The sequence below is a fragment of the Corvus cornix genome, chromosome Z (assembly GCF_000738735.6).
Source record: "Corvus cornix cornix isolate S_Up_H32 chromosome Z, ASM73873v5, whole genome shotgun sequence".
Classification (NCBI taxonomy): Eukaryota; Metazoa; Chordata; class Aves; order Passeriformes; family Corvidae; genus Corvus; species Corvus cornix.
In genome coordinates, this window is record NC_046357.1 from 6,169,810 (window position 1) to 6,197,465 (window position 27,656).

Consider the following 27,656-nt stretch of genomic DNA (forward strand, 5'->3'; position numbering starts at 1 on the left):
ATAAGATGCAGCATTTTAAATATTATTCATACAAACAGAAATTACATGCATTGTTCCTCCCAAATACCTAAACCAAAATCAGAGGGATGAAGTCACTATGCAGTTTGCTATATTCTTTACTAGGAAATAAACTTTCTTCCCTAAAAATTGGATGTAGGTCAATACACAGGTCTAAGAAACAAAGTATATCTCATGTTAAATTAGTACATGTCTAAAAGACAAATTTGACATTACTCAAGAAACATTTTATGTGTTCTCAGTTTTCAGATTCTGACTTCTGAACTAGTAGGTATTTATGAACATGCTCAGCTACCATGAAGGAACACTCTTTATGTTATATAAAGTACATACCTATGCTCTGCCTCAAGTGAGCTTGAAAGAACATTTGCCTGAGGGAAAGCTGAAGACTGAATGATCTGCTGAGGTGTAATTGAAGCATTGCCGTTCTCCTGTGGAATCTCATTTTCAAAGTTTCGGTTTATATCTCTCTCACAATGAGGACTGTTGCCATTATGCACGCTGAAGGACTCCTCGTCCTAAATATAAAAATAATTTTACATTACAAAATTTAAAGTGAATTCCATCCACAAGTAAGTATCCAGAAGTGCTGGAATTCAGTGGTTCTGTTTAGTTTAAATTAAGTGCAGAGATTGTATACTTCGGGGTAATTCTGTTCACCCTTCTGGCGTTTGCAATACCTGCATACTAAAGAATTCTTAAGGTATGCTACTGATCAAGTAATGCAGAAAGCAACTCGCATGCTTTTCTCCACATTTTTTTTCTGCAAAGTTTACACACCTTAAAATTCAAACTTACTTCAGCTGCCCTTCATACTCACGAAAGTAACAGGCTGTTGAATTTATAATTTTCCTAATAAATATCAGAGCTATGTGTGTCAGGAGAAGTCTGAAAATATATGAGTTCTCAAATTTACTTCGTTTAAGGGGCAGGTCACAACACCCGTATCTCAAATAGCAAATTCTCTGCCATGAATTCAGAAAGACTGGATACTGCTCTTTAAATTCAGACAAGTTCACTTACTCACATGCACTCAACTCCACCTTCTCAGGCTACTGTGAACAGCAACTGTAAATTACTAGCCATGAAATACAAACCAGGAAGAAAATTTATTTAGAAAGCAAACTGTTCCGGTTCACTCAAAGATTAAAAGGTCTTTATCTTATAAACGTGAGGTATTTCTTTCTACTCTACTCATTCAGCAACCCGTAATTCTTATTTATGAATGAGCCAAAGAGCCTCTGAAGTATTACCAACTGTAAAAACAAAGAAGAGTACAATCATTATCTAGTTAACACCGTTTCAACAACAAAATCCCTAAACTGGGCACATAAAAGCATTACCCATAGCAGGAGGAAATCATGCAATCTTCTACAGCTCTAAGAAACCGTACCTCAGAGCACAGGATCAAGACCATCAGCATTTCCCTCCCACTCACATGTTGTCTGCTTTCAGAAATTTTAGAATCATCAGCATGATATTGTTAAGAACACATATCCCAGTAAACATAAATTCAGCTGTTACATTATATGCCTGAAGAATGTCACATAATATCAAGAAAAACTTAGAAATTTATTAAGCAATTGCAATATATAGGGAAAAACATCTTCCAAGTGTGATTCAGCTGCTGAGTAAAATTTGCCTAATTATTTCAGAATTCTGAACCTCAAGATCTTCTTAATCTTAAATCAAAATCTTTGTGTATTTTCTGAACACATGAACAAAACTACCTCCAATATCCATCTCAGGGCACTCAGTCACAGAATGCCCAATGAAAAGATAGCTCACATATATAGCTAAGTTGTACAGTCCCATTACAGTAAATTCTATCTTGGCTGAAATAGCATCAGGATCAGAAAAGTCAATCTCACTTTTATGAGCAATGTACACTGGCACAGTTCCTTTTTAGTATCTCAGAAACCTAATATCTCTTTCTCAAAATCACTTTTTTATCTGGCTGATTTGTAATTTATGGAATTTCTTGTTTTAATAAGACATTTTAAACCACTCATTTACAGCAAAAAGGCTTGTAATCATCTCATTCTGAATAATAAAATACTTATCTTCACTTGGTCTATGTATGATAACTTGTTGGTGGCTGGTAGCATTGGCACAAATATTCTCGGGTATGAGTCAAGCACTGCATAAATCAATTCAGACTGAAAGAAACCTGATGCATATAATACACAGACATTATAGGCCTTCAAGTTCCAAATTAGTAAAAAACCGGTGGTTTTTGCATATATTGAGCTCTTGCTCCTATGATTAGACCAAAATAGAGAACTTCTGGTTACCTAAATAATAGTTGGAAAGGAAATGGTTTGGGAAGCAGAACCAAGGTTTTTGTTTTGTAGGATAACTAGCAGCCCAGGTATGAAATACTGCCCTCCATAAGTCTGTTGGGGCCAGATGGGATTCACACAAGAGTACGGAGGGAGCCGGCAGCTCACTGAGCCACTTTCCATCATTTACCAGCAGTCCTGGATTACCGGAGAGGTCCCAAGCAACCAGACGTTGGCAAATGTGACATCCATTTATAAAAAGGGTTGGAAAGAAATTCCAGGGAACTACAGGCCTGTCAGACTGGCCTTGGTGCCAAGGAAGGTCATGGGCAAGATCACTGTGAGTGCCATCACACGGCACATGCAGGACAACCAGGGGATCGGGCCCAGTGTATAGGTTTGGCCAGCCTGATCTCCTTCTATGACAAGGTGACCTGGTTAGTGGATGAAGAAAAGGTTGTTGTTGTTTTCTGCCTGGACTTTAATAAAGCCCTTCTTTGACAAAGTTTCCCACAGAATTCGGCAGAAGCTGGCAGCCCATGACTTGAACAGGCGCACTCTTCACTGGATAAAAACTGCCTAGATGGCCAGGCCCAGAGAGTGTTGTGAGTGCAGTCATATTCAGCTGGTGGCCGGTCATGGGTGAGGCTCCCCTGGGCTCAGCAGTGGGAGCACTTCTGTTTAGTATCTTTATCAATGATCTGACAAGTGCACTCTCAGTCGGTTCACTGGTGACATCAAGCTGAGTGTAAATGTTGATCTGCTGGAGGGCAGGAAGGCTCTGCAGGGGGATCTGGACAGGCTGGATCCATGGGTTGAGACCAGTGGTGTGAGGTTCAACAAGGCCAAGTGGTGGGCCCTGCCCTTGGGTCACAACAACCCCAGGCAGCACCACAGGCTGGGACAGAGGGGCTGGAAAGGACCTGGGGGTGCTGGTGACAGCAGCTGAACATGAGCCAGGGTGTGCCCAGGTGGCCAAGAAGGCCAATGGTATCCTGGCCTGGATCAGCAATAGTGTGGCCAGCAGGACCAGGGCAGGGATTGTCCCCCTGTACTGGGCACTGGTGAGGCCACACCTCGAGTGCTGTGTCCAGTTCTGGGCCCCTCACTGCAAGAAAGACATTGAGGTACTGGAGTGAGTCCAGAGAAGGGCGGCGGAGCTGGGGAAGGGTCTGGAGCACAAGTCCTGTGAGGAGCAGCTGAGGGAGCTGGGGGTGTTTAGCCTGGAGAAAAGGAGGCTCAGGGGAGACCTCATCAGTCTCTACAACTGCCTGAAAGGAGGCTGTGTCCAGGTGGGGGTTGGCCAACCCTGTGATAGAACACGAGAAATGGCCTCAAGTTGTGTCAGGGAAGACTCAGATTAGGCACCAGGAAGACTTTCTTCACAGGAAGGGTAGTCAAGCACTGGAATGGGCTGCCCAAGGAAGTGACTGAGTTACCATCCCTGGAGGTATTTTAAAGACATGTAGATGTGACACTGAATACATGGTTTACTGGCAGACTTGACACTATGGGGTTAATGGTTGGACTCGATGATCTTAATGGTATTTCCCAACATAAATTCATCTATGATTAGGTTAGTTTACTAAGCTTAATTTATCCTTTTTATTGTTGCTAAAGACACACAAGTACCTAAGTCATTAACATGACTAACAGATACTGCAGAAAGACAAAAAGAAACTACAAAGCAGCACTGGAGGAAGAGTAGTACTTGGAAAAATGTTTTTAAATTCATCAAAGTATAATTCTTTTCCATCATTTAGAGATTCAAAACCATTATTTAAGAGCTGTTTACAGCAAAATAAAAAGTAGTTTATGGTTTGCCTGAAACCTACTGGATCTACAATAGGTATGAACAAAATTACCTTCTCTTGTCCATCATGATTCTCATCTTCATGTTCCTCTTTCACTCTATCTCGTTTCAATGCTTTCAGAAATTCACTCTTCTTATCAGTCCGCATTCTTGTCAATTTTGTTAAACGAGGCTGACCAGATTTGTCAACAGGGGATGAAGAACTTGACCGATTATACTAGTGTAGGAAGTCAGAAAAAGAAAGAATGGTAGAAGTGTTCTCATTTAGAAAATTTTTATTTTAGACAAGGGTATCTGTTGTTTTAGGTTTCACATATATTCACAGTCAAAAGCAGAGGGAAGATTTGTATTTTGGTATACAGTTTGTAGATGTAAACCCAGAGATGCAAGTTTATGGAGCACTGCTCATGAACAGTGGGCCTTCTGAAACATGTAATACCTTTAGCAGTCTTGAAGTCTAAACATATCAGGCTTTATTTCCTAATGCAGGTTTTTATTCCAAATCATACCCACAAAGCGAACTGTGCAGTACTTTAAGGCCAGTGATGTGCCTTCCATCTTTCTCACACACTAACTTCCAAAAAAACATATTTAATATAATTCTGCATAAAATTTACTGATCGCCCTCACTTAAACATTATCATATATAACATTAAATGTTACATAGATTTGACTACAGACACTGCTTTACCTCTTTAACTGAATTTTGTGTTACAGCAAATGCCTTGACAGTTGATTTGAAAGAACTGAAATTGCCAACAGCATATGCAGGTTCATGAGGAAATGCATGCCCAAGTTTATTTTCTTTTGCTTGGCTTTTCCACTGTGTCGGCTAGACAGAAATATAAACAGAAATGTAAAGAACCATTAACTACAAAAGGATTCGTTTCAAGAATCTTCAGAAAAATGATTAAGCAAAAGCAAATCATAACTGCAACCTTAATGTAGTGCAAACATCTGTTTTCTTGTGGAAAAGAGGCTGTTTATGAGCAATTCATCTGCTCATAAATACTGTTCACACTGTTTTTATAAAGACTAAAATTTCAAAACCATTAAGATCCTCGTATTTCAGGTATTGAAAATGAAATATGGGACTTCAACAGCTGGAAGTATTATCTAAGATTCAGAATGTTACAGAGTTAAGAACTAATCCATCACATGCTCTCAAGAGCACAAAAAAAAATCCGGAAACAAAAAAGTAGAGATGAAGCCACTGAAAATAGCTCAGTTGGTTAGAGCCTGGTGCTAATAATGCCAAGGTCATGGGTTTGAAGTCCATAGGGACCATTCACTTAAGAGCTGGACTTGATGATCCTTGTGGGTCCCTTCCAACTCAAAATATTCTGTGATTCTGCACACGGAAAGCTGCATTTGGAAAGAGACCAGAATGACACTAATAGGTTATAATATCATCTTTGCCTACAACTGGGATAAATTCTGATGGTATTATCATGCTGACTATACCTCTCCACTACACATCTAACTTTGTGCTGTTAAAATCATATATACAAAATGCACTGCTATTCTGTAAGTTAGAAATATCATTTTTACTCTCACTTGTGCAGCTCCTACACTTCTCAAAAATGGTAGTTGAGAAGCAAAGAGAGACTAAATAAATAATTTAGAAAAAAAAATGCAAAGTTGTTTCTACTCATTTTTGGGTTGTGTTGCACTTCGCAAGTGTTGAATACATGATAATCCAGGAACTGTACTCTAAGGGATGGAATAAGCACATTCAGAATTACAGTATGATTTTTCTCAGCATGTTTTTCATGACACTGGTACCCAATACTCACCTTTGCCGGTGGAGTGACAGGTTTGGGGACTAATCCTTTATAAACACTAGTGCCAGTTCCATTCTTTACTGGCTGTGAATGAAGACTTCCCACTACTGGGAATCCAGATATTCGCAGTTCTTTTGTACTGCCTTTTTTAATGACCAGCATTCTCTGAGATCTAGATTTAGGATTTAAAGGGTACTCTGGAACAAAAAAAAAAAGAAGTGTGTGTATATAGATATATATATATGTATGTGTGTGTGTGTATGTGCATGTGTACACAATCTTGCCAGTTTTTAGTTCCTAAGGTATGGGACAGCCATATGGTCTAGAGTAAACAGGCATAAATCAGGAACTTAGTTCAGAATTAGTTCCACAAATAACACAGTGTGCGAGTCTGGTAAAACACAGGTTCTGTTCCATTCCCCACTGTCATAATTTTAAAAATATTTCACTTGGCAACGCAGGAATTGCATTTTTTGAAAGAAAAGATACTCTTCAAAGAAGTCTGCTACACAGTTCTAGAGAATGCTGCATAGCAATTCTAAAATCAAAATACTGTTAGTTATTGATAGCTCCCCAAACTTCAAAAGAAATTATGGCTTTCGTATTCCCCTTAAGATTTCCTAAAGAATAATTAGTTATACATTTATTAACAGCTCAGTTTAGAGCTCCACACTGAGGTTCCATAAACATGAGACAAGATGTGCACTACACTTTAGACCATGGCAATGACCAGTTTCTCTAGCTCCATGCCTCAGATGGACACAACAGGACAAAATTTCCCTGTTCGCTGGAGCACAAATTAGGAGACATACAGTCAGCTGTCTAACTAGAGAAACTGTCCTTTAGCAGTATTAAGGAACATTTACTAAAAACAGTTCTAAAATTGCCAAAAAGTGAAAAAAATGTATTTTTTGTACATGCATTCCACTGCTAAGAACCTTTTCAAGTACTACCTCCTCTCCCTGCAAGCAATTCTACTTCAGAGTCACTATATCCTCAGTTTAAAAAAAAAAAAAAACCAAAACCCTATCTTAAAAGCATACATGACTTTAGCTTTGTTTAGTAGGTAGATGCTACAAAATATTTGTCATAACTTCATTCTCATTAAACCTCATGACAAGACTTTCCACAATACTCACAGGCTCCCATCACATATACGCAGGGTAAAATGCAATCTAAAAGATGCACACATTTTTAACAGGTATTAGAAGGGACTGTAACACTCCTCTGTCCTGAATACTGTTCCCTTTTAAAGGCAATAATAGCAGCCTTAATTTCAGTTTTTCAATTACAAAACAAGACTCTTTTATTGAAAGGTAGATTATCACGTGCAAAGCTGCTAACACCACAAAACCAGAAAGCTGTCCAATTATTTATGATGCTGCAAAGGTTTATAGCAATTACATATTTATACTGAGGTGTTGGCCTATATCTAATGTCACTTTAGAGTGCAAAAAAAACTGGTTAAGTATGAGAACCAGAATCAGCAAATTAAAATACCTTTAAAATCTCAGTACTAGCAGTAGTTTAAGTATACAAGTAAAAGCTTTTATGTTTAATTATTTTTTTTTAAATAAAGAGAAATGTTCTTATTTTGAGTACATTTATTATTTTAAAACCCCTGCCATCTAAAGCTACCACCTTCTTAGGGGTAAACAATTGACTACACAAAGCCAATTAGAATTGTAAATGATAGCCAAACGTAATCAGATGAAGATGAGAAAACAGTCCTAGACTACAGGCCTGCTCAATGCCCATGCTCAGGATTGTATTTGTTATACAAATAATTCACAAACACAACCAACAGCATATGACATTTGCTTCCAGGAAGAGACCTTAAATCTCTGCAAGCTAACCTACTCTTCCAGCTCTCCCATGTTTCTCTCCAAACTCTTCCAACATATCTGATCAATCAGAAGCATTCTTTTACAAACCCTTCAGCTAGCAATCAACACCACTAATTTAGGTGACCAACCTTCATTGCACTGCCTCTTGAAAACAAAGATGAAGATAAATTCTTGACATCTTTACAAAAAAGATGGATACTTCTTCTGGGAAAGAATACTAGTTGTGGCTGCATCTGTAGATGCAGACCAGCTGACTGATATTCAAATAGAAGTGCTAGCCCTTTAACAAAAAGTTACCTACATTGTAACAGTATTGAAGTTTTCTCAATCTATACCTTTATAATTCTAAAAAGAGGCTTGTGTTTCAAATAAAACAACTTCAGATCTCTGCTACATTTTTGCATTTAAAAACACCAAAAATACTCACCCCACACACCTGCAGTTAGAGATTTATTCTGGTTTGGTTCCCTCTCATATTCAGGGTTTAAAGATGGCTGAAAGAAAGGTTTATCATTATTAAAAAATTAACTCTTGAATTGTGGGATGAATGAAATAATCACAGTAACACCAGCAGCACAACCTCTGCTGACAGACTAAACACTTCCCCCATGAACCAAACAGGTCAATGCTCACTTGTTTCTCTTCTCCAACAAAATATCTCAGGCAGCAGCCAATGTCATTACATGAAGTGCCCAGAGAAAGCAAAAAACAGCAATGCATGTTTCTTCAAAGAGCAAGATCACCCTTCTCCTTACATCTTAATTGCAGGTTGAAGCATGGGATCTCAAAAGGCCATAGGCATGAAGATTACCTTGTTACTATTTCAGATTTCCAATAAGGTAACTGTGTAGAATCTAATACATACACATACCACACCAAACTGGAATCCAACTGTAGTTTCACTTAAATACACAAGTAACAGTAATAAACATACAGTGACAAAATCTGGATATAAAATGAGAAACAAGTTAATGGACAAACTACTAACATTCCCTTACTTATGGAAAAGATGATTCCTTATATCACGATCTGAAACTGGTAAAATCTCATTATGTAACTTGTAATGGACAAAACGCACACAAAAATAAACCTTTTTTATGGTAATTATAATTTACTTACAAAATCCTCAGCCTCAAACTGGTTGGGTACTTCTCTGTCTTCCTTTTTGCAGGTTTCATTATCAGGTACACTGTTTTCATGCAGGCCTTGGCCTTTTCCACAATGGAAGGTGCTGCTACGAGTACGGGAACCTCCACCATGGTATCCCCCACGATGGTTTATATTTTCTGGACCATTTCTGCCTTGTGAACGCCAACCATTCCTCTCTTTTCGCCCAAAATGACCTTGGATTTTTAAATTTTAAAGAAATACAATTACAAACAATTTTAAAAGCATATTTTACTTTGCAGAATTGTTAAAGTAGTTAAGTCAGCAGCTCCATATACTGGGATACGATAGCACAGTAAACAAGTTTTATTTCACATAAGCAGCAGGGAAGGATCTTACAAAACAGTGACAGAGAAAGAAGATACCCAGCCAACACTATGCCAAGTCAACCTCTTTTTCTGGCTGCTCATTTATATGCTGTTGGCTAGAGTATTAACTCAACACTTTTATTCTACTCAAGAGAGAAATACACCTGGAATCACATTACTTTGACCGACCCATAGTGCTCACATCCTCTCCAAGATGTGTCTTTCCATTATCAGTCTTTCACTGCAGAAAAAGGATTTAGCATACATGAGCTATCATCATCAGACTTCTTTTCTAGCTAGTGTTACAAAGAAATGATGCAAACATATTCACAGTGTTCCATAAATTATACCTCCATTCGGCCTTCCAATATTAGGATCAAATCCCTCTGAAGAGTTGTGTCTTCTACGATTTGCTTCATAACGATTCTCTGCCCATGAAAAATTTTCAGAATGTTTCTCAAAATTCAGTGATGACTGTAAAGGAGCACAAGTGGTAGACCTGAGATCTGGTTAATAACAAAACTTAATCATCAGAACTGTAACATGCACATTGTTTATGGTAATATACAATTTATTCTTTCAAGAACTTTGAATGACAGACCATGAAGCAGTCCTCACATTCTGAGGTCAGGGTTGTGTCAAGTTCAGAGCTGTGTTGCCATCTCTCAGGCTAACAAAGTGGAAGCTGCATCTTCTGCTCCAGGACACTGAAACAGCCTTTAAGTCACATGTTTGTGACACAAGATAAAAAGCATCTACTTTTGTTTTGGCAGCAGAACAGAGCACAAGTGACATGTGCCGCAGCAGAAGAAAAAAAATTTTTAATAGGTAAGAAAGGACAGAAGATCACAATTTGGAAGGCAGAAAAGAAGTCTGGGATCTTAATTTGGATTTTCAGAGACTACATACATGCATTCCACAGAAAGCAAGGAACCACTTCCACCCAAGGCAGCTATACCCAAATAAAGTGTGGTTCATTAACCTTGTCATTTTAACTTAATAAGGCAAACACAAGTAGTTACGAAATACTAATAAAATGTAGAATCAAAAGTGTCCAGATTTATAAAGATACTTCAAATTTTCAGCTTATAAGTATGCATTAGAGAAATTTTAAAGAAATAAATATTTAATGTATCAGTAGGAAGTAGTTTATAAAATAAAATCTTATCTTGAGCATAGCGCTAAGAAATCAACCACATCCTGACTAGAATTCATATCTAAAGGGATTAAACCAAAAAAATATCTTGCCTTGCACAACCCATGTCTTCCTTATGTCTGGGTGCACCTTTAAAATTACTTCCTTCTTCCCACCTACCCCACACACAAAAAAAGATACCCAAAGCTCTATGGAAAATGCCCTTGTAGAGCTCAAGGTGCTGTTCAATATTCACTTCTCAAAATTCAAACTCAAATAAGTATATATTTAAAAATCAAAGCATGTATTTCCAAATTGTACAGAAGTCAAATAAAGAGGGACTACCCTCTCAATTTGAGACCTAGGAAGTGAATTACTTGACAAACTCTCCTTGGAGAGAGAAAAAACCAGAAAACTTCAAAAACCTATTAAAAGTACTTCAAAAATTACCAAATTGATCTAAATATTTAAGTAAAAGAAAATCCTTAAACAGATTTTGACTAAGCTGCCAAAAGTTTCAGAAAGTGCTAGATCTGCCAATCTTGGGTGAAATTTTAGAAGATGCTTCATTTGTTCATTTACACACAACAAGCTCTTAATATTGCTTTTGGAATTTAAATTTTTTTGTATTAACGTCAAAACTATCAACATTTTTTTGCAAAGTATAACTGACAGCATTTTATATATAGTATTTGAGCAGTACATGCTATAACGAATCTGAAGCTTCTAAATAGTGTGCAAAGATCATGCAGTTTCCATTTTCCCCACATGATGGAGATACCAGTCTACAAAGCCTCTCAAGGCAGAGATCACAGTAAGCTTTGTAATTAATAGGAAATTTATTGGCAATTTCTGGAAGTTGAGAAATTATCCGATTTGGTTCAGCCAATCAAGAAAAAGGGATAGAAACGAAACAGATTTTAAGAAATACAGGAAGTCTAACGGCTTAAAAAGAAGTAAAGGTGAACTTGTAAAAATTGACTTTATCTGCAATGTCTCTATATCCTTTTTACAGCAATACTTTCTTAGAAGTTTTGTTCATATCCCAAGATGGTTTCACTATTTACAACACCTTCTCATTCCACCTGCCCATCTGCAAGACTGCACTGACACAAACACCTTAGTTCCAGACCGGAACAAAACCCGCTGAGTGACAGATACACACCCACTTAGGTGGATTTTGCTGTAATCGAGAGAGAGAGACGAGAAAAGCTTGCTGTTAAAAGGAAATCAGCAGCAATAGATGAGATGGATTTCAATCAAGCTGTAATCTCTAGGTCACATTAAACAGCTCATTCACAATCACAGCTTCCTGGCAGCAGGTTTCTATAATGCCAGCCTTGAGCTATGTAAGGAAACACATCTCAGCTAGTAAGTGCTCAAAGGGAAAACCAGGCTCCTGTAGGTGTAACCCCTGAAAGTGATTACAGTTCCGGAAAACAAAAATTGACCAAGTAGAGCTCAATTTCTCCTTCTCAAGACTAAATGTTGTTGATACCATAGGCTCACTCCAGCTCCATTCTGAACAAAACAGACACCTTTGCTTTCTCACCCCAACCTTCCTCTTCATCCCTCTTATCTCCTCTTCTCTTCATCTTTTTTGATACGCATGAAGCAGAAAATAAATCTATTTTAGGAAATAGAGGGGACAGGGGGCCACAACATTTGAGACCTGTCTTGTAGAGGATCTACAAGTCTTATTCTGTGAACTAAGAACTACCAAACAGACTTTTCAAGAACTTAATATGCAAATGTGCTGTGTATCACAGAATGCTCATCATTGAGGGAGCAAGTAATCCAGGGAAATAAGGTGCATTCTGACAATGACACACAAATATTAAAAGAGAGTAAGCATACAGCATGGAGCTTTTGAAAGAGAAGAAAATCTAACTAAACTCCGTGAGGCAAAGAATCATGGAAGAGAACAGAAGCCACAAAATACACTTCCAATGAAATTTCACTCAATTCAGAAATGAGGTGACAAGTACAACCCAGTTATATTCTAGTGGTAGTGAAGTAGTTCTGGAACTTACTTTTATCCTGCTATATTGACACAAAGCATGCAGGTAAACCTCTTGCAGCAGACTCTTCAAATATGTGGTGAAGATTGTTTTGCAGTTGTGACACCATACTAAATTAAGCTCCAAATACTTTCCCAATTTAAAACATATTCAGTTGAAAAAATCAGACTAAAACAATTGAATGCATCAGAAATCACAGAGAAAGAAAACAAAGAGTCTGCATCCTAATTTGGATTTTCAGAGACTACGTATCCCAGAACGGATAGGCCTGATGTTCCCAGAAGCAGATTATACTAAACAATCAATCTAGCTAGGTCAAGGTAGAAGAAACATAAACAGAGTGATATAAATAAGGACATTTAATGACCTGACTAAAAAAATGCCTTCATGTTTGTGTAGACATACATAAGCAAAGCACTAGGAACACAACTAACACTGTCAGCTATCTGTGCATTTGACAATACCACAAGCCTACTGCCGTTAAGTTTCTCAAGGCTAAGCATTTGACATGGACATGAAAGACTGCATGAAGCTTATATAAATACCCTGAAGAAAAGCAAAGCAATCCTCAGAGCAGCAGATACAAATATAGAATTCAAACTATTACAGTGAAGATAGGTCTACGAATAGGGAAGCAGAGAAGAGTTTTAATATCCAGTGCTGACTCTGCTTCTGCATTCCACAAATTAATGAAGAGTAGAAAGATAGGCCAGGAAAAAACATTTCTGAGAAAGACATACTCAAGACTTCCAGGAATATTTACAAATTCTAACAATTAAGAGATTATTATTTCCTATTTCCAAGCTGTCCCATTATATAAAGTAACAGCAGTCTAGATGAAACAACCAGAGTAAAGATGTGTAACAGAGTGAAAGCATCACACTCCATCAGCAGCAACAAGCATTCCACCATCAACTGCAGAGCCATTTCAGAAAGTCTAAAAAAGCATAGTTTTAATCACTTGGATGACAGGATGTAGTGGTTTGGTCTAAAATACTCATTACTGTTTATCTTCTGTGAGATAAGAATTAGGAGAAACGCAAAGCAGGCACCAAACTTGAAAGAATATAAAGAAGTTTATTAACAGACCTAAAAGAAGGGAAAAAAAAATTTTACCACCTTCAGAACTCTCCTCCTCCCCCCACCTTCCTCCCTTCTCCCACTGACAATGTAAAAAGACAACCCTTAAGATGTTCAGTCTGTTTACCACTTCCATAATGACCTTGTTCAGTCCATTTAGAAAGAGAAGTCTCTTCTTGCTCGTGCTATGAAAACATTATCACAACGAGACAGCCGCCCACTTCCAAATATTGTTCAGTCCATTTAGGAAGAGGAGTCTCTCTGCTCGCATGTGAGTCCCTTCCCCCGACTTGCAGCTTTTCCCACAACTGCTTTCGAGGGTCCACTCTTGAAGTTTTTTGGGGTACAATTTTAAGGTTGAGCCATTCAGAAACAAAAAACAGAGGCCCTTCTCCTTCCCTGGGAGCAAAGGGTCTTCATCATCATCATCATTAGGACTATCTCTGGGAGCATCTCTAGGAACTGAGGTTTCTCCTTTCCCGTTTGGAGCAAAAGTCCCCATCTGGTCCATGTCTCCCTGTCCAAACTTCTCATGAAATTACAGCTGCGTCAGCATCTGCCTATCTCAGCGCAGGTGCTTCTGCTTACGAGCTGAACACTCCACCCCCATATCTTCATGAAAGTACAACAGGATACTCTGATATATCATAGCTTCACAACAGAATTCCAGCTTTAAGCATCTCCTCTCTCTCTTCCGTCAGGTTTTCAGCTCTTCACAGCAATAAAAGGGTTAATCTCACCTCGGCCTTGCAGCTGGAATGTGGCTTATCTCAGTGGAGAGGGGGGAGAGCCAAGCCGATCTGGCTGCCCACGGCAAGGCAGTGGAGGGGGTTCCACGACTGGAACAGGTCCCTCGGCTCCAGGGTGGCCGTGGCCCGGCCCGCCTGGCCCGAGCAGGGCCTGGCCGGGCCCACTGGCCCCCACATGGGACTGCAGCCACCTGTCCCAGCACCAGAAACAAGAGAGAGCTGTAGGGGGGGAGTTTGTCTATTCTTAAGTGTGGATCACAGAGGTGATCACAACTTTAAGTGGCTTAGAGAATTGTCCATATTCAAACTGGCCAGCTGATAGGTTCTGTCAGGTCCCAGAGGAAACTGTAAGCACCCCTTAGCAAGGACATCCCTTCCGGGACTATGCTTGCTAACCTATGACACAGGATAATACTTCTGTAAAATTTACAGGACACAGAGAAAAATCAGAAGCAAGAACATCAAGTACATGCCCCATCTTGGTACTCGTAGCATAGAACACAATAGTTCATTTTAAACTCCTGATGAAGGCAAGCTTAACCCAACCACAGCTAAAGCCAGGCATGTGCTTCTTTACATGAACTAAGCTGCTCAAGCAAAAACTCTACTGGAGTCATCTGTCATCACAGTATTCATGAAGAGATTTGCATTTTTATTGTGACTAAGGTTATGACACTTAGACTTCCCTAATAAAGAGAGTGCCTTTTCAAAAGAACAGTACAAAACATACCTTTGTTGATGATGGCGGAGTAGGAAAATTAAGCCAGGCTGGAGCAAAGTCATGCTGCGCCATTTAGGTCCAGTCTCCCCGAATCAAAGAAAAAAAGGCTTAGCACCTCATGGCAAGTCCCTGTAATCAGAAGAAAAGGAATTAGTCCTTTCAGATGCTTATTTTACAAGGGCATTACACTTGTCTTTTGTTCAGTATCTCCCTCCTGTTTTTCTGTATTATTTTCCTCACATCTGGTTTAGAATCTAACTATCCTCATCTCATTTACAGCATCAAATGTGTGCTTTTGTAACTAAATAAAATGTCACTAAATCAAATATATCACAGGAATAATGAAAATACTGTAACATTTCTTCCTTTATTTCCTCTTATAAACAGGATGAAGCATCTTGTGTAAGGTCTGATCCAGAACACTATGGCAGAATTAGCTTGCTAAAATACTTTCTGGTACTATCTAGAACAGATTTCAGTAGCTATCTTATTAGCTTCCTAGAAGCTGATTTTTTAAAATTAATCCCTAACAGTTAGTCTCAGTGGCCATATGAAAGTTCCTTATGAAAAACCTAGATATTTGGGATCATCACAAACCTCACGATGTCTCTAGATTCAATGGAAACAGAGTCTGCATGTCCAGAGTGTCAAAATCCAGTAAAATTCTCCAGTTTGAAAAAGGGCCAAAGAATGTAATGGTTTACAGTTAAAACCTAAGAATACTTTTTCTATCCTACACTCTTCCACAGGTAAGAAAATATTTCTCAATAAGCAAGAGAATGCAAGGTAATGTGAACTGCATTACCTGAAGCTGAACTATAGCACAGACAGGAAAGACATGGATGAAACACTGCCTGAATTATACAAGTGTAAGTGAATCATGCTCTGCAGCTGATCACTGCAAAACAGCCAATGACTCAAAAATATTTTAAGCATGATATACATGCTATTAGAAATCCAGCTAGTGAAAACATAATAAACACCCACACACATTTCATAGGGAGACCCAGATAAATGTATATTCCACATCTCTGCCCAGCAGAGTGCATATCTTTTAGTCAGTGAGCACAGAGGTAGTTCACTTCAATCTATGGCTGCTGTAATGTTAGTATTAGTAAGAGATGTAGAATCTGAACTTGGTAACTATAATTATTGCTGTTCTCTGGCCTGAACCAGAATATTGCAAGCTATAGCAGATTTCCATTGACAGACAAGACTATTCCAGCTTCTAAAACAAAGTCTAACAGATTTGTTAGATTTAACTTAGTATAGAACTGTACTTAAATGAGCTGTTGGTTCTTTTTAATGATGTGAGCTCATACTTAACTTTTTAGGTACCTCCAATACCGTAGTTAAAACTGTAAGGTAGGATGTACAATTATTACAGTTAAATAAAGACAAGGTTAAAGTAACTATAAGTAACTATAAATTACTCTGCTGAAATCATTCAACACTTATTCCTGAACTAATTTCAACAAAAACTCCAGAGAAATTTTCTAAATATTCGAGTTATATCAAAGCAGTAAAATAAAAATGAAAAAAGTTCTAGAGTCAATGAACCATCACAGAAATGGATTCTCCTTCTGAAAGGAACCATGTTCACTTTTACTGATACATCCAATTCAGCAATAATATACAAAAAGGCGTATGTTTACAAATGAACCAAGAGATGTCAAATTAAGAAACAACAAATCTGAGCAGATTCCAGCAACAAAAAATTTCATTCTCCTTCACTTAGACACAGTTCTCATCTCCAAGCAGAAGAATCATGAAATCTTCAGAAATTATCAACACAGATTTTCAGTACTGAACGATCAGCACAACAACAACAAAGTCTTCAGACTGAGGCACTTACAGTCTGAGAAACAATGAGTAAGATTAGGTTTATACTGAGTAAGACCATAAAGATTCCACAAAGTATTATCAAGTTACTGGTGCATCAACTGTTAGGTACAGGACAACAAATACATTAACATTCTAACTTTATTAATAGATTTATCTTACTGTTTTTAGAAAACTAGTCAAGCTTTCCAACATTATTTATGCATCTGCTATGAGAAAAGTTTGTTATTAACTCACTAACATCCTTACCTTTAATCCTTTGCACAAAAGACTGGGTGATCACCAAGTATCCCAAGGACTGGAAAGGTATTTTGTAAAAATACCTTTTCCCACAGCTCACTGACACTGGCTATTTCTTCACACAAAAATTATTCTAGAAGCAGATTCAAGTCTTCCTCATGTTCTCAGCTAAAAAAGCTCTGAAAAGTTTCATCAGTGCTGCTCTGTCAGATGAGTCAGTCCCCTTCTTAGAAAGCAATAAACTGACGGTAAAGACAGAGACCAAAACTACACAAAACTCAGAGCACAAAGTCAGCAACAGAATATATACATAAGTTTCAATAAGCCTATAGAGACAAACTTCTGGGCTAATTCTTCCAAATAGGTTTGATAAAAAACTAGCAAGAAAAAAAGCACAGATGTATTTCTAAAACACTACCTGACCAAATTCAGAGGTTTGCAGTTAAGGACTAACATGAAAAACAACTCCTGTGGATACTGGATGCTCCACACCAAAGTCAAGAAAACATTTTCTTTCACCTCGTTGTACATATGATTGGTCTAGCAATTAGACATGGGAACTGAGAGTACTTTCATTATTAAGCCTATCTAATTCTGAATAGGCGCGAACATCCCAGCCGTAATTAAAGTGGGAAACAAAGGGCAGGTCAGGAAAAGATATTTTAGAACTGCTTTAAAGGACATAGCCTACCCAGCTTAAAGTTGCTGGTTCCATATTTTACCAGGTTTCATAAACATTCCTACAGCTTCTAGCTTTCTGATGTTGTCAACAAGTTTGCCCCATATATAAAAACATTTTTATTACAACCATGATCTCTGTTCAAATGATCTGACACATATTTGATAGCTCTATGATAGTTCTAGGATACTCTTCATTCTCAGGAAGGTATTTTTGATAAATTGAAAACAGATCACAAAACATAAGAATGGGATGTCAGCAAGGCAACTCTGCTGCCACAGGCAGGATTTACTATGCTTAAACCCTTTGCAATCAGCTTGGTTGCCAACACTAGTGTGTTTCTTGCTTGTTTTCCAACTTTAAGCTAGACCAACAACTAGCAAATTATTCTGCAACACATTCTAACATTAAAAAGGTTCTTTTTTCCTTCCTTTCCTGCTATTCAGGTCCCCCACCTAAGCTATCCCAAAAAGTCAAGAGTGTCTGCATTCTGCGTCCACCAAAGTACTTCCAATCTTTACACAGATACATACTATCTACTACTTTTAAATTAAACAAAAACAATATTTAAAGTATTTGAATAGAATGTAAGTCAGTAGCATGACACTACTTTAATTACACTGACACAAAACCATATGTCTACTAGCACATTTTCTCTTGCATACACACCACATAAATGCTGTTCAGTAACACTAACAAAGCACCTGATGTACTCCCAGCCTTAATACAGTTATCAGAAGTAAACTCAGTGAGGTAAACACCACCGATTCAAACACAATTCCAGTGCTTTCAGAAACTCTCTTCATAACAAAAGAGCAGGCCCAAAATTTATCATTAATATTTAAGCCACCATTACCTATTAGCACAAAATCTGCCATTCTTCAACCGAACTGTGGCAAAAGCTAACTTGGCTCAGGTTCTCTGCTGCTGAAGCAGAGCTGCACAATTCTAGAAAGGTAAGAAAAAGATACTGAAATACTGCTATCCTCATACTATTAACACTCAAATACATTTAAACATCTTTAATCAGACTGGTCTGAACTATTGTCTCATCTCAGCAATAGCCTCTTGTGACCAATTCAAGTAGTATGTAGCGACCTTAGTGACCTCAATAAACAAAGTCTTCTATAGCCCATAAATTTAGATAAAAGTCATGTATTGCTGTGTTGTGGGTAATAGAATAGTTTACAGCAAAGAAAGAAATCCTGTTCTTAAGTTTTAGATCTTGAGGGAGGGATCCGAAAGAAGTCTGTAAAGCACTTTTCTTCAAGTAACATGCAATAATTAATCCAATATTCAATTAAATAAAATTTAATTCTATAGTTTTGTGACATACGATCTTCAGTAATAAGTCAGTGACTACCAAGGAGCAATGAATAGCTGGTTCCAGATGATGTACAGTGAAGAGGTTTGTCATAAGTATTATTCAGTCATCTACTTTGAGCCACTTTTGCAGCTGAAAGAGGAACACTGCACCAAATACACTCAACCAACACACAGAAGAGGTTGGGCTAGGCTTCTTTCATGGTTGAGTCAATCGGTTCTTTTGTGACAGACACTATTTCTCACCATTTGTAAACCAGCAGGAAACACTATATTCTAAACAAATTTGTTATCTGCATAGCATCTGGGAAAAATTGTTGCATTGCCTTTGTTTTACAAAAAAAAGTAACATGCTATGAAAAGGGAATCAGAAAGCAATTGCATGAATCAGGACTTCTGGGAAAAGGCTAAGAAACAACACCTAGAGTCAACACCCAAACCTGCAAAACAAAAATGAAGCTAAAGCAAGTATCATTAGTTTATCTTGTGCTTACCAAATTAAATGAAGAAATCAAACATTAAAGACAACAGTCCATTTTCTCCGCACTACTACATTTTTCTTTTTTAAATCCCCACAGAACAAGATACAAGTGAAATCACACTTAAGAATAACAGCACAGGAATTCAAGATTTTACTTGGTGCAGTAACAAGCTATTACAGTGATCACAGACAAGAAAAGTCTACTGGCTTACTTTGCCTCAAAAAATAATGACATAAGGTGTATTTAGAAAGTGGTTATGAACATCCAAAGGAGTAAATTTCAGCAAGAAAGGAGGTATCTTAATCCAAAACACCACCAGAATCACAAGGTATCAGTCACAGTAGATTGAAGGTGGGTGGACAGACATGCGGTCCTGAAGATCAGAAGAACAATATTCTGAAACAGCTTTAAGACTTAGACAAATACTCAATCCTGACGATGTCTATTACACTTCTAAATCAGACCCTAATAATTGTAATTAAAGAGTTTAACGTCCAGGATGATGCATTACACAAAGGTAACACTGTAAAAGCTAATCCACTTGTTCCCCGTTTTCAGTGCTAACCACACAAGACTGATGTCTCTCCAGCAACTCTTTTTCTCTCCGCTGTTAATTGAAATCAATATACAGTTTAAAAAACTAACTTTTTAAGCATGAAGAACACCCACTACAACCAACATGCAAGTAAAATCCTGGTTTTTTCCTGCAATAACACATATAGAATTCAATATGGTACAAAAGCAGAAATACTCTTCTATTCACAACTTTCAGATTAGCTTGCCTTCAGATCACTTTAGTAAAGTGCTTCCTCAAACTTCATCTTAATATTAAAATTTTTACTTTGTCTGCAACATTTACTTCACTCTTACTAGGACAAGCAAACTTATAACATTTAAGTTTCATTTGCAAAGCTATTTTATAAACTAAAACCTCCACCATGCAATTCTCACATGAAACAGGGGCATGAAATACACAGATCAAGGAGATGCAGATAAACAAACTAGCTGAAACAGTGTTATGGAGTACATCTTGGCTTTAACAAACACAGTTTGTCACATTTTAATAAAGTTACGTAATTTCTTGCAGCAAAAATTAATTTCTTTAATTCTTGGGGTTTTTTCTCCTCTATTTACTATGGGGACATGGGGAAAAAAATGCTTGCTCATTCTCACACCATTTGTGCTAAATTTGGGACTGCTGCCACCACAGTCATGTTAGTCATGGATTTCACACCCTTCACCCTGGGGCAATTCCACCAAGTAGGCAGGCTGGCTGGCGGTATGTGGCAGTATTTCCAACCACTAGTACAGCCTGAGAGCACCACTGGCTAAGCACAGTGCAGAACCCCAGCAAGCATCTGTTACTCCAGATTGTATCTCTGCGTAGCACATCAAAAATGGGAATACACTGCAGTCACACACCAGACCCAGTACAGGGCAACTGCAGAGCCAGTACAGACGAAATTGTGTGTATTTACTACCTCACTTAGCTGCAGCACTACACCAAGAAGCAGTTGTGCTGCGAAACATTACCAAGAAAAAGGATAAGACATGAAGACAGACACAGACTATTCTTTTTCCCCCATGCCAGGCATCTATAAAATGCTGGAAACAGTTAGTACAGACAAAGCTTTAAAATAATTAAAACTAAAATGAAAAATAAAATAAACTACAAAATAAGCTACACTAAAAATAAGCTACAAATAAACTAAAAATAAAATTCAAAATAAAAGAAAATAAAATTTAAAAAAAATAAAATAAGGAAGTCTCCAGTTCAAACTCTGGAAAATTTACAGTGTAAGCAGACTACTTTCACATAGTAGAAAGTCACATCGTGTCTTCTGCACTGCTTCTGACAACACAGTAGAATAGCAAATTCCTCTACAAAAGTATTTAATCTGGCCTTAAATGTATCATGAAAACAAAGGCTACTGAGGTCTGGAATAAACTGGTTACACAAAAAACATAATTCACCTAGTCACTCCTGGTTCCTTTTAAAGACAATCCTTTACCCAGAATTTCTTCTTGTTTCAACTGTATTCATCAAACCTTTACAGCATTAAAAAAAATATCTCTATTTACACAACACTAAAAATAGCCACAGAGCATCTCTGGAAGGGCACAATACAGGAATTGGAAAACTGACTGTTCTGAGAATTCAGCTGGAGGCAATCTCTGCACTGTCTGAATAAGTGGACAAGAGAGCCCATAGATGGCAGGGTAAAAGAAATCACCTTCTGAAATACTGCAAGATGGCAGGACAGAGAAAGAAGATGTAATAAAAGCATTTGGGATTTCAGTTCCATGTTATGTTTTTCTACAAACAAGTTCAAATAAGAAAAAATAAGAAAATTTTCAAATAAGAAAAAGAATAGACCTGATTATTAAAATACAGAATCCGGAAAGGACCATGGAATATAAAATAATATGCATTCAATTTAAGTGCTGTGATTTGAGATTTTCATTATTCAGTTTAAGTAGCTCTAGAGGAAATACATTTAGCATTACTTTTTTAATATACTTACCTATAAACACTGTAACAATTTCACAGCTCCTAAGGATCAAGAGTAAAAACATGTAATCCTACCTTTTTTTTTCTAGGTCCACACCCTTCACAGATTATAGCAGGAAAATCTCAACAATGCAACTCTTTATGACAAAGAGGCCCATGAACTTTAGGCACCACCCTGTAACAAAGCTACCTTGCAACATCTTCTGATGGAAACCTGTCTTACTCTTGTACCAAGAGTCTCTAGTCCCATCAATAGTATTAACAAAACTAAAGTCTCCCTCATAATTTTCACCTTTACACAATTCTACATGAGAAGTGAGTTTAATGGCTTACTAATTTTAAATGCGGAAAGAACCTTCTGAAAAATTAAAATATAACACCCAGAGATAACTCTGAAAGACTAATGGCCAACCTTTACTTCCCTAGAACTTCAAACCAAGACTAATGGCGAATTTTACCTCCCTAGAACGTCAAACCAAGTATCAGCCTCTGCCCATTGGAAAGATACTGTGGTCCCTTTATTGTATTTGTGGTCCTTTACAGAACTCTCTCCACGAAGTCCCACCCTTTCTTATATCAGAGACCCTGTAACCGTGTTACACGGCCTGCAAGGGTGACACAGTCCTCCACATGTCGCTTCACCAGGGCCGCATACAAGACAAAGCTGAACTCCCCTCAACCTGCTGGCAGCACTCTTCCCACTGTCACCCAGAGAGATTTTGGCTTTACTCATTATGAGGATGCAGTGCTGGTTCATGGTTGGCTTGCTGGTCAACAGGACTCCCAGGTCCTTCTCTGTAGCTGGCATATGCAGCTGCTATTCCAGAAAATTCACATTTTCCCTTTGCTTCATGAGGATCCTCTATTCACATTCTTCTGCACAGCAGCACAAACACCAAGTGTCTGTATCAGCCAGTTCTCCCTATCTTATATTACCTGCAAACTTGCTGAGGGTAAACTCTGCCCCACTGTCCAGCACTTTAATGAAGATGTTCTACAGCAGGACCTCCAGTCCTGATCCTTGGGGTACATTGTTCAGCTTCTTCCAAATGGCCTTTGTGCCACTGATTACGTCCCTGCCAAGCTGTGCCTGACCACTCGGATAGTTCTGGATACACCTAACTGCTCACTTCTCCACACATACTTGTCAGCTTTTCCATGATGATGTCATGGAAGACAATATCAAAAGCCTTACTAAGGTCAATAGGAACACCATACATCACTCTCTGTTCGTCTAGCAAGCTCGTCACCTCATTGTAGAGGGTTACTAGCTTGTTCAAGTGTGATTTCCCCTTCTTAAAGCCATTTGACTGCTCTCACTCACCTTCCTGTTGTTCAAGTGTTTGGAAACACCTTTCCAGGATCAGCTGGTGTACAACCTTCCCATGGACCGAAGTGTCCCTGACTGGCCTGTAGTTCCCTGGATTCTCCTTCTCAACCTTCCTGATGACAAGATTAATACTTGCTCTCTTCTCTTACTTGAGAACCCCTCCCAAAGACCATTAGACCTCTCAATAAGGAATGGCCTTGCAATAGCATCAGCACTCATGGAAGAATGGAACACCCATCATGGAACCCTCAGCATCCTGTCAAGCCCCTTGGACTTACAAGTTTTTTAAGTGCTCCCTAACCTGATTCTTTCTTCACTGAGGGTGGAGAAAAAAGCACAGCACAGCTTGAAGATGACAAGGACATGAGACCAGAGATGGTCCCCACCCAATTTGAAAGGCGTTGTTTAACTTGTCTAACCAGTATTCAGCTGGCAGAGACAGTCTCACTGGAACTGAATAGATCCAACCTCATGGAAGTCTCTTTCACTGAACAAAATAAAGGTATTTCTCTAGCTCAGAAAGCTATCTTCAATACTTTAAACAATTACTACAGGTAAGATACATTTGGTAACACTATTTGTCTGAACTGTGAGAATAAATAAAAACAGCTTTGCTTTTTCATAATGTTCTAACATGAAGAAACAGATAAAACAGTGTCATTACTATAACAAGAAAAAAACAGGCCAATAACATAGTAAAACAGCCAAAACTCCTACATTTTAAAAATTTAATCTATTGAAAGTTGTGTGCTTTTGGAATGGATTTACCATAGTATAACTACATCCTATTTAAATGAAGCTCACCGAAGTTTTGTAGGACAAACAAATTTTAAAATAAATCTAAAATTGGAAAAAAACCAAACCAAATCCTGACAGGTGAACCCATCACCAGAAGACAAGCAAAACCAAGGGAAAATAGTTCTGTATTTTCATGTTCTATACTTATGCTCTGTCTCTGTGTAGTCTGTATCATCTTACAGGAAATAGTTTCTGTGACACTTGGGAACTTGAGAGATTGTCAGAAGACCATTAAAATAAACGGCAATATAAACTCAAACAGGTAGGAATACTTGAAGCTTATGAATGGAATTTCAAATCTTGTAATGGAGGCGGGGGGGAAAGTTCAAGCCATGAATTCAGTGAATTAGCAGAGAGATACAAATTTCTTCACGCTCCCTGAAGACCAGTTTAGACGTTCAGTCAACTGATTAGCACAGAGAAAACCGCGAACAGAATAAATGTTAAAAGCACTGAGATGATATCTGCATTCGTATTTTCCAAGGAAGTCTAAAATTAGCATGTATGCAGATCTAAGTGGCACATTCCTATGAGCTTTTATCTAATGCCTCACAGATCATCATTATAGTAGGTACAACACACCACAAATTACATAGGGGACCCTTCACTCCATTTCTACTCTACACACCTGACAACCCACCCTCACTTTGTCAATGTAATTTTTAGCATAATATAATAAATGGGGTAAAAGAAGGTTGTAAGCCATGAGAATTAAAGTACACTATAATGTTGTTGAGAGCAGGGGGGAAAAAAAGGTTATATTCAGTGTCTCAATTTGTTGCTACTGCTGCTGCTTTGCTTCCTTTATAATGAGCGCCAGCATACATATCAAACTCTTATTTCATCAGAAGACAAACAAGAGCATATGTATGAATTTCAGAGGGTTCAACAAGGTAGTCAGAATACTGTCCCTTCAGTCCTCCCATCATGGGCCAGCTTCAAATCTTGGCTTCAGCTCTTTATCGTGAGCCATAGGCAAACTACCAAGTGTTGGTCTGAATTAAGCAAAGAAACTATGTGCACAAGACCCAGCCATCAGACTATACACTCTCTCTCTTTATATAAAGAATCATTCGGGACTTTTTTCAAACTAAGCAGGCTTTCAAAATAACCCACGCCACCAAAGGTTTCTTCTTCTGCCATAAAACACATCTTCTCTCAAAAGAAAAATTTCCAGGGATACCAGATCCTTCCCTGTTACACCTCTCTGCTATCTCTAGTCAAGAGTAGCACTAATTTGAAGTCAAGTTGCTAAAATTAAGCTCTAAGCAATACTTCTATTTAAAACCTATACATCCAAATTTTCATTTCTCTTTTGAAGACACAGTTTACTAGGCATCTTCCTTACTACTCCGTGATTCATGTAGTTTCAACAAATCAAAATAAGCTAATTTCAAGTTATTTTGCTATCCAAAATTTGCATGTTAATAAATCAGAATATAATACTAAATCCTTACACAAGCTTTTTAAGTTTTTTGAAACTGGAAGCATTTCTACCGATCATAACTTGCTGCAAAAGCATGACAAATAGAATCTTCAGTTGAAGTTTCTTCCTTTCTTTTCTCTCTTTGTAACTGAACAGCCACAACAACAGAGTAAACTTACATCTTCACAGTCAAACTTTTAACACTCTGAAGGGAAAGTGGTCACGTCACCCCTTGTGACATTTCAATGTAAAACTGTTTTTAAAAAAAGGTTAGGTTTGGGTATGGTAATTCTCTCACATTCTTTTGTTTTCTAGAATTTATTGCCAAACACTCGTAACTTCAATAGCAAGGAAAGGGAGCTAAATTTTTGAGAATCTCTCCCACTGGTTAAACAAAAAATTCTGAAGCAGTTCAACTGCAGCCTCTAATTTTTCAATCACGCTACTGCAGAGCAAGCACAATCTCTAGTTTTAGTTTTGCTGTCCCCACCATCTAATACAGAACTGTCCTCATATATATTCTACCAATGGACAATAGAGAAGTACAAAAGAAGATACCCATTGAATTTATAATTTACCTTCTTGCCTCATGTTTTAAAAACAAGCATAAAAACTAAGATTTCCTGCAGAGCACTGAGGAAGAAGCAAGGTCCTCTGTTAGATCTGAACACTTACGCTTAGGCATGAGAAGTGTACAGAGTCAAAATGTAATGGTCAATTTTTTAACCAATTAAAGCCAACACATTCTTTAGTAAGGCCACAGCCTTAACACCTAGCTGTACATAGACTTAGCCAAAAACCAGAAAACCTAACCCAAAAAAAATCCACCTTCATTTCTACTTAGGGCGCAAGTTCTTTATGGGAGAATGAACTAACTAAAGCACACTGTTTTGCATAAGGATCTAGAATGTGAGCGTTGGTCTTCATCATATGGTCCCCTTTTCTACGTATAATTACGGTTCACAAGCAACAGGTTTTAAACTTCATCTTTGTGAATCAAATATAGATGTTACAACAATCAAAACATCTTTTAAGAAGTGTTTTAGATGCAGATGAAGCTGCTAAGTGCTTCAAATAACATAATGATGACTTTTTAGCCACAAGTTTTCATTTTGGCACTGTACCAAAATGTTGATGTAAAAACTCAAAATGCAAACTATTTTATAACACGAAATAACTTCACAATTGAAAGTAAACCACAGCCACACAGGTTCTCCCACTTGAGAGTCTACAGACTTTGATGTGTAATGATTCAACTAAATGGTACTGATCATTTAGCCTAAAGTCTGATAGATGTTCATTTTTTGCCCTTTAGCAAGGTTCAAACTCAAAAGCTGAAGTGTTAGTCCAATTACATCACTGCCTTAGTTAGCATACATTATGTAGGAAATCACCAGGAATTCTTTAGCACTTTGGAGTCATCACAAGGAATAAGTAGCAGTTGAAAAAGGTAGAAGTTTTGCCCTGTGCTGAGCATATAAAGCAGATAAACAATTCCCTATTTCAGCTGTTTCCCTACGTTTACCCAAGATACGAAAGGAGGAAGACTGTGGAAGAGTTGATAGCACCACAAAGGGCATTATCATCAGTTGCCATGTTCAGCTACTCAAATACACAGAGTAAGAAAAAACAAAACAAAAAGCATGCCAAGTTTCATTCACATTTGTTTATGAGGTCTGCAAATAGTTGTCGCTGCAGGACAGAATTTACTACTACTACTAAAAAAAATGAAATAAAAGCAACTTCCTCAGACGTTATTGATGAACTGTCACGGTAACAGCTTCATCCACACATGTTAAATGGAATAATCTCATTAGAATGGAGGACAAAATAAAAGGAGCACAAAGTACATTAACTTGTACAACACTAAATATCGGCACAATTTGCCTCTACCATTTTACTGATGTAATTCCATTTCAGCTTTGCTGCAAGATTAAAGGGTACTTATTTTCCCAAGTTTCCACCAACAGTTTTTTCAAACAGTAGAGCAGCCTACACCATTCTAAAGAATTAGCCAGTACAACTGTACCCATTTTATGAACCTACCAGAATAAACACATCAGTAAAAGATACCTGATGGCATTTATTCCACTATTAAA

The 27,656-nt window shown here is 37.8% G+C and overlaps 1 protein-coding gene across 7 annotated transcripts in view; it reads right to left on the reverse strand.

Moving 5' to 3' along the window:
• The window catches only part of GPBP1 (GC-rich promoter binding protein 1), a 38,025-nt gene that overhangs the window by 5,424 nt on the left and 4,945 nt on the right, over window positions 1-27,656 (reverse strand). For 5 of the 7 annotated variants that reach the window (XM_039566755.1, XM_019283393.3, XM_019283395.3 and 2 more), the window contains exons 4-11: window positions 14,935-15,054; window positions 9,570-9,718; window positions 8,864-9,087; window positions 8,172-8,238; window positions 5,910-6,094; window positions 4,805-4,945; window positions 4,166-4,330; window positions 352-536 (exon numbers count right to left, since the gene is read on the reverse strand). In XM_039566755.1, coding sequence (XP_039422689.1) covers window positions 352-536; window positions 4,166-4,330; window positions 4,805-4,945; window positions 5,910-6,094; window positions 8,172-8,238; window positions 8,864-9,087; window positions 9,570-9,718; window positions 14,935-14,987 — 1,169 coding nt within the window. In that variant the 5' untranslated portion in view covers window positions 14,988-15,054. The remainder of the gene's footprint in view (window positions 1-351; window positions 537-4,165; window positions 4,331-4,804; window positions 4,946-5,909; window positions 6,095-8,171; window positions 8,239-8,863; window positions 9,088-9,569; window positions 9,719-14,934; window positions 15,055-27,656) is intronic. The other 2 variants (XM_010395292.4, XM_010395294.4) reach the window with 1 other exon arrangement.